Source organism: Dipodomys ordii, unplaced genomic scaffold, assembly GCF_000151885.1.
Source record: "Dipodomys ordii isolate 6190 unplaced genomic scaffold, Dord_2.0 Scaffold101, whole genome shotgun sequence".
NCBI classification, from domain to species: domain Eukaryota; kingdom Metazoa; phylum Chordata; class Mammalia; order Rodentia; family Heteromyidae; genus Dipodomys; species Dipodomys ordii.
Genome location: NW_012267317.1, coordinates 3,526,646 through 3,534,669, shown reverse-complemented (window position 1 = coordinate 3,534,669; position 8,024 = coordinate 3,526,646). Strand labels below are relative to the sequence as shown.

At 53.0% G+C, this 8,024-nt stretch overlaps 1 protein-coding gene across 1 annotated transcript in view; it reads right to left on the bottom strand.

Moving 5' to 3' along the window:
* The window catches only part of Wdr86 (WD repeat domain 86), a 28,145-nt gene that overhangs the window by 14,453 nt on the left and 5,668 nt on the right, over positions 1-8,024 (bottom strand). Inside the window, exon 2 of the mRNA XM_013027215.1 lies at positions 4,354-4,497. Coding sequence (XP_012882669.1) covers positions 4,354-4,497 — 144 coding nt within the window. The remainder of the gene's footprint in view (positions 1-4,353; positions 4,498-8,024) is intronic.

Here is an 8,024-nt window from a genome sequence, read left to right as displayed (position 1 = left end):
AGGGGGTAGAGTGCCCGGCTGGAAGGGGGGTAGGGTGCCCGGCTGGAAGGGGGTAGAGTGCCCGGCTGGAAGGGGGGTAGGGTGCCCGGCTGGAAGGGGGTAGAGTGCCCGGCTGGAAGGGGGTAGGGTGCCCGGCTGGAAGGGGGTAGGGTGCCCGGCTGGAAGGTGGGTAAGGTGCCCGGCTGGAAGGGGGTAGAGTGCCCGGCTGGAAGGGGGGTAAGGTGCCCGGCTGGCCAGATGCAGGCAGGCAGCACTCACACAGCGTCCATACACTGGCATTGTCTTTTTTTGGTTGTGGGGCCTGAACTCTGGGCCTGGGTGCTTTTCCTCAGCTCTTCAGCTCAAGGTGAGCGCTCTACCACTTGAGCCACAGTGCCACTTCTGGTTTTCTGGTGGTTCATTGGAGATAAGAGTCTCACAGACTTTTCCTGCCTGGGCTGGCTTTGAACTGCGATCATCAGATCTCAGCCTCCTAAGTGGCTAAGATACAGGCGTGAGCCACCAGCACCCGGCTTGTCTGTTTTTGTCTTTTTGTTGTTGTTGCTGCCAGACTGGGACTCGAACTCGATACCCGATGCTTGCTCCTTGGCTGGTGCTCTACCACCTGAGCCAAGCACCCCCCAGTCACTGGTTTGACTCCCGTCACTGGCCAAGATAGACCAACAAGGACCAACTGCTCTTCTGCCCCTCGTTAGAGACAACCGAAAACAAACCCACAAAGAGCGTGAAACAACTGTGGGCAAGACCCGGACATCACGCAGCAGGGGCCCGGCCGGCCTCCTGAGAGGCTGGGGAAAGGAGGCCGAGTCTCCAGCCTGCCCAGCCCATGGCAGAGGACCCCACAGAGCCCAGCACACTTCCTGAACTGTGTGCAGGGCCGGGTGCCATAAGCCAGAACCCGGGACCCCTCAGCGCTCGGCTGAACACCGGTGAGCTCATGCACAGCAGGAAAACATCTCAACGGGGAAATGGAGCCAGGGCACTGCCACACGGCCGGAGACAAGGTACCAACTACATTCCACGGGGTTCGCAGTTATTGGGAGCCGGGCGCCGGCAGCTCATGCCTGTCATCCTAGCTACTCAGGAGGCTGAAATCTGGAGATCACAGCTCAAAACCAGCCTGGGCAGGAGAGTCCTGAGACTCTTATCTCCAGGTAACTACCAGACAAAGCTGAAGCGGCGCTGAGGTTCATGTGGTAGAGTGTTAGCCTTATGCAGAAAAAGCTCAGGGACAGTGCCCAGACTTCAGGAACCAGGACTGGCAAAAAGAAAGGAAGGAGGAAGTAAAGGAGGAAGAGGAGGAGGAGGAAGAAAAAGAGGAGGAGGAGGAAGAAGAAGTTGTTGTTATGTTGGGGCTGGGGTCAGTATACACAGTCTCTAGGTCCAGCCCCCAGACACCCTCCCAAAACACACCCCATATGTAGAAACATAGAAGATATCAAGAGTCCTGAAGTGAACTTCTAGAGAAGAAAATAACATCTGAAATGAAACAGCACTGAACAGAGCTAGCAGCAGATTAGACACAACAGAAGAAAATATTAGCAGCCTCGAAGACAGCCGCGCGAAATGAAAAACCAAAAAGAATGCAAAACGCGAGGAGGGCTTGGGGCCGGAGGCGCTCCACCAGCCTCAGCGGGGAGAGGAGCGGGGGCGGGCAAGGGTCGCAAGAAACAAGGCTTGAAATGTTGCCAGATGGTAAACCACAGATCTAAGAAGTTCCCGGAACCTCAAACACGAGAGACAAGAAACACAAACAACCGAAGCTGCGTCCAGAGGCACAGACAGCCTGCTACCTCATTGAAAGCCTGAATGTCTATTACTGTGCCGTGAAGAAGAGGGCAAGGCCCAGGCCTCGCTGGGGAATAGAAGCGGCAGTCTGCACTGAAATGATAGCTTCTCCACAAATCAAAGAAGTAGGCAGACCTCTCAGTTCACTTCATGAAACGAGTATTCCCTCAGCACCAGAGTAAATATGTACAAAAGAGAATGCCATACAAGTCTAGGTGCTAGTGGATCCCACCTATAAACCTTAGCTACACAGGATCCTATAACCAACCTTAGCTACTCAGGAGGCAGCGATTTAGAGGATCGGGGTTCCAGGCTGGCCCCGGAAAAAGCAGGGTGCAGTGGCACGTGCTTCTCATCCCAGGGAGGAGGAGGGGGTATAATTAGGAGGATTAAGGTCCAGGCTGGCTTGTGCAAAAAAAGAGAGAGACCCCTTCTCAAAAATCACCAGATGAGCTGGGCGCCGGTGGCTCACGCCTGTAATCCTAGCTACTCAGGAGGCTGAGATCTGAGGATTGTGGTTCAAAGCCAACCAGGGCAGGAAAGTCTGTGAGACTCTTATCTCCAATAAACCACTAGAAAACCGGAAGTGGTGCTGCGGCTCAAACAGTAGAGCACTCTCCTTGAGCTGAAGAGCACAAGGATAGCACCCAGGCCCAGAGTTCAAGCCCCACAACCGACCAAAAACAAAAAGTCATCAGATGGGCTGGGAATGTGTCTTAGTAGTAGAGTGCTTGCCTAGTATGCATGAAGCCCTGGGCTCAATTCCTCAGTATCACATAAACAGAAAAAGTCAGAAGTGGTGTTATGGCTTAAGTGGTAGAGTGCTAACCTTGAGCACAGAGCAGCACAGGGACAGTGCCCAGGTCCTGAGTTCAAGCCTCAGGACTGGCAAAAATAATAACTAGGGCAGGGAAGGTGGCTCAGTGTTAGAGTGCTTGCCTCGCATGCATGAGGTCTTGGGTTCGATTCCTCAGCACCATATAAGCAGAAAAAAGCCAGAAGTGGTGCTGTGGCTCAAATGGTAGGGCGCTAGCCTTGAGCTGAAGAGCTGAGGGACAGTGCCCAGGCCCAGAGTTCAGGCCCCATGACCGACAAAAAAAATTTTTTTTAAATAAAATAATAACCAGAACGAAAAGGATGGAGGTGGGGTTCAAATGGTAGAGCATCTGCCTAGTAAGCACAAAGTTGAGTTCAAAACCCAGTATCATAAAAAAGAGAAAGAAAATCACACACCAGTGTTTGTCATGAACACAGATGAAAATGTTAACTAAAATATTCAACAATGTATGAAAACAATAACATAGCAAGTGAGGCTTATCATGGGAATTCAAGGTTGTTTTAGCTTTTTAAAAAAGTCACTTAATGCAGCCGGGCGCTGGTGGCTCACGCCTGTAATCCTAGCTACTCAGGAGGCTGAGATCTGAGGATCGCAGTTCAAAGCCAGCCCGGGCAGGAAAGACTGTGAGACTCCTATCTCTAATAAACCACTAGAAAACCGGAAGTGGCGCTGTAGCTCAAGTGGTAGAGCGCTCGCCTTGAGCTGAAGAGCTGAGGGACAGCGCCCAGACCCAGAGTTCAAGCCCCACGGCCGACAAAAAAAAAAAAAAGTCACTTAATGCATGCCACATGCATGATAGATATACAAATCAAAGGAATAGAATTGAGAGTCCAACTGGTCACTGGTGGCTCATGCCTGTATTTCTAGCTACTCAGGAGGCTGAGATCTGAGGATCACGGTCTGAAGCCAGCCTGGGCTGAACAGTCCCCAGGAAGGAGACTCTTATCTCCAACTCATATCCAATTAACCACTAGAAAACCAGAATTGGTGTTAAGGCTCAGGTGGTAGTGTGCCAGCCTCGAGCAAAAAAAGCCAAGTGAGAATGCAAGGACTGCGTTTGAGTTCCAGTGCCGACACCGCAAAAGAGGCGAAAACCCACAGACTGGGAAACACTCGCAAATCACATGCCTGATAGAGGCTTAGTATCCAAAATAGAATTTTTTGGGGGGTCCGGTCATGGGCCTGAACTCTGGGCACTGTCCCTCACCTCTTCAGCTCAAGTCTAGCACTCTACCACTTGAGCCACAGCGCCACTTCCGGCTTTTTTTTTTCTTCTGCTTATGTGGTGCTGAGGAATCGAACCCAGGGCCTCATGCATGCAAGGCAAGCGCTCTACCACTGAGCCACCTTCCCAGCCCCTCCAAAATATAATTTCATAGCTCTCATAACTCAAGCATAGAATGACAAATAACCTAATTTAAAAACTGGCGATGGAGTTGAATAGACATTTCTCCAAACAAGAGATGGGAAGAGCTGGCGAGCAGGGAGCTGCTGGTGGCGGAGCGCTGTGTGCCGCTCGGCCTTTCCAAGGCGCGGCTGCCCGAGAGGATTCTCGCTGGCAGAAGCAGAGATCAACTGGAACCTGCATGCGCCTCCCAGGCGGGCATGCAGCGGTCTGAGCACTTGGCAAAGCAAGCTGGCCATGTCTTGGCACCCCCCCCCCGGCCCTGTTCACCCCTTCCTCTCTGTCCAGGAGAAGTGCAGGTGTGCACCTGTGCGGCACTTACCTGTGGATTTGCACACCAGTTTGACTGCTGACAGCCACACGCTGTCTCGGCAGGTGATTGGGCGAAGGCACTCGTCACATGGATGGAGGGGATGCACATACTCAGCCATGCAGAGCCGCGCGGCCACGCCACGGCCCTGGAGCACTGCGAGGAGTGGCAGAATGACACAACATGTCATCTGTAGTGAAAGGAAGTGGATCTGTGGCTTCCCAGGGAGGAGCCAGGGCCGGGAGGACAAAGAAGCGAGAGGACCTGGGGGCCCGCTGGACATCCTGGTCCTGGCGATGGTGTCACAGGCATGCACACGCCAAACTGTATCCAGATCCCGCCCCAGGAAAGGAGCTCAGGCCCACGGGGCACGGGGCACAGCCCACCTCCTCCTGGGGGTGGGGGGGGTGTTCTCATGTGTGACAGGGAAATTTCCTGTGAGAGTGTGCAGAGTATACATGGTGAGTGTGTGCACACACTTATGAGAGTGTATTTAGTTAATTCAGAGCCAGGCACTGGTGGCTTAGGCCTGTAATCCCAGCTACTCAGGAGGCTGAGATCTGAGGAGCAGTTTGAATCCAGCCCAAGGAGAGTCTATAAGACTCTTATCTCCAATTAACCACCAAAAAACTGCAACTGGAGGGGCTGGATCAATGCCCAGGCTGTGCGTTCAAGCCCCAGGGCCTGCACAAAAAGTAAATAAACAAATGCTTCTGAGTCTTTCACTTTCATCCCTTTGGCCAGATGGTGGAGGAGGAGGAGGAGGAGGAGGAGGAGGAGGAGGGTGCAGAAAGGGTTTTCATGAAAGAATGAAGGATGAGGGGAGTGGGTTGGGCCCCATCTCCTCCAATCTTTGTTAAACAGGGAAGGGTTGTGTTTTTCAAACTGGAGAACGCGATCCACAGGGGTTGAGAACTCTGCTTAGCTGGCCTTTGACCAACATGGCTCTAAAGTAAATAAAGTAAAAAACTATCATTGTTCCACTCAATAGTGAAGGTAAAGTCTCTTGGTGATGACTTGTGCCCATTTTACAGACTGTGGCCCACACCTGAGTCTTAATGGGAAATACCTGGAAGCCTCTGGATGCCTGGGGCACCTAGAATCATTCATAGTATCAATTTGGACAAAACCAATGTCTACTTATTATAAGAGAAAAATATCACACACCCCATCCTACATACAAACAGTTCTCCACAATGGAGGCACAGTACTTGCTCAGTAAATCCATTGCTGCTATTGCTATTGATAACTAATGATTCCAGACCCCATTATGGGCTTACCCCAAATTAGCTAAATGTCCACATGTAAAGAAGTGATGTCAGAACCCTCTCTCCAGGAGCTGGGAAGGTGGCTCAGTGGTAGAGCGCTTGCCTTGCATGCATGAGGCCCTGGGTTCGATTCCTCAGCACCACATAAGCAGAAAAATCCAGAAGTGGTGCTGTGGCTCAAGTGGTAGAGGGCTCACCTTGAGCTGAAGAGCTGAGGGACAGCGCCCAGGCCCAGAGTTCAGGCCCCAAAACCAACCAACAAAACAACAACAAAACAAAACAAAACAAAAAACCCTCTCTCCCAATAAAACTTTACTTTGGCATTATGCCATCCACCTACTGGAGTGGGATGCGATCAGCGAGAAGTCCTGGAGAGCTTGTTCCCGTGTCTGCAGGAGGATGTGGCTCGGGAATCACCAGCCAGGGTTCAGGGGACCTACAGAGAAATCTCTCTTTGGCTGAAGTCCCAGGAATTTCTGTGCTTCTTCTTTTACGATTTGGACTCTGTGAGTGATGGCGCGGATCCCGTTTCCCTGCTTGTGTTGGACCAGTCCAGACCCCCCCTCTGGTAAAGAGCGCAGGACCCGTGGCATGTGCTCAGCCTGGCTGTGGCTCACTTTTTTCTACTCCCTCCCCTGGCCTTGGGGAGACCAGCGCCCAGGGTTACGAGGCTGCTGGCGCTCTGCTGGTGGGGCTTCCCCCTACCCGCTGAAGAGGCCCCGGGCTCAGGGCTGTGAAGGCTCCACCGAGCGGCCAGGCGGCCCTGCAGGGCTCAGGTGTTCAGCTGTGGCTCAGGCCCTCCAGGCCCAGGGCAGGGCAGGACACACATGCGAGGCAGACGTGCTGTTCCTGGGCCTGGCCTCAGGCGCCGCTGCTCTGTTGGCAAGGGGGCCCCAGGGACAGCCCCCTGTCCAGGGCCAACTGAGGAAAGGAAAAGGGAACTGTTCGGGCCACAGTGGTGACACAACACTTGGCCATCTGGTTGCTTCTTCTTCCCACAGTGCCTTGGGCTCCTGCTTCTTCCCACAATGCCCTAGGATCCCACCCAACCAATGAAAGGAGCCGGGGCGGGGCCTGGGCCTGAGTCAGGGCGAGGACCCACCCTGGGAAGACCCCAAGAGGACCCCTGGGACTCCAGCTTGGGGGCTCGTTTCTGTCTGCTTGAAGCATTTTCCTGCCTTCCAATCATTCCATCTGAACTCTAGACGCAAGGGTCTGTTCCAGGTGGGGGCTCTTCCAGCCCTGAGTGCTGGGGCTGAGTTCTACGCAACTCACAAGGGCGACCCATCCTACCCCTGCCCCAGACCCCTCCCACCCCTGCACCACCCCTGGGCGTGCAGACATGGGGACGTACAGGCCAGAAGTGGGGTCACTAGAGCAGGGTGAGCATTACTGGGGCAGGATGGCTAGGGAAGTCCCCCCAAAACGAAGCCGGGTTCAGGAGCTGAGCTAGAACCGGGAAAGCAGGCTGGAAAATGCCATCAGAATGGCAAGACGGGAACCAACTGCTCAGAATGGAGCAGGCATCGCCCTCCCTCCTCTTTTAGATGTTACATGAGATATACGATTCTGAAGGTGTAATTAGGTCCAGGAATTTTTTTTAAAGGCCTGTTTTTTTTGTAAATCTCAACTGAGAAGAATTATTTAAAAGGATCCTAAAACCAAACAGTCCCATGCCACAAGACCCTTTGATTCAAGGCCAGCCCAGACTGTTTGTCTCCAGACTTGCGTTGATAGCATCAAAACGGATCATTGGGAAGTTGCTAGGCAGCCATACACACAGGTGACTCAGGGGAGCTGGAAACCCTGGCCCAGCCGGGGGACACAAACGCCCCAGATGGAAACTGGCCACTCAGCCTCTGCCGCACAGCTGGCGGCCCTCCCTGCCTTCTCCCTCCCTTGTCTTCCGATGCTAGATGAAGCTCTGCTGGCTGCTACTTGTGTGCATTACTCAGAAATTTCTTTCCTTGTTATTCTAACTTCCTGGAGAGTCATTGGTGAGCTTGGGAAATAGCTGAGAGTTCCTCTTCTCTTTTTCTCCCTCCCTCCCTCCCTCCCTCCCTTCCTTCCTTCCTTCCTTCCTTCCTTCCTTCCTTCCTTCCTTCCTTCCTTCCTTCCTTCCATGCTGATATTGGAGCTTGAACTCAGGGCCTTGTGCTCTTTCTGTTCAATGCTGGCACTCTACCACAGGATCCATACTTCCACTCTAGATTTTGGCTAGTTAAGTGGAGATAAAGAGTCTCATGGATTTTCCCACCCAGGCTGGCTTTGACCCACAATCCTCAGATCTCACCCTCCTGAAAAGTTAGGATTACAGGCATGAGCCACGGTGCCCGTTGAGTTCCTCTTTCTACAAGGAAATCTCCCCTTTCCCACGTATCTTCCTGATGACATAGCAACGTCTGGGCCTGCTGC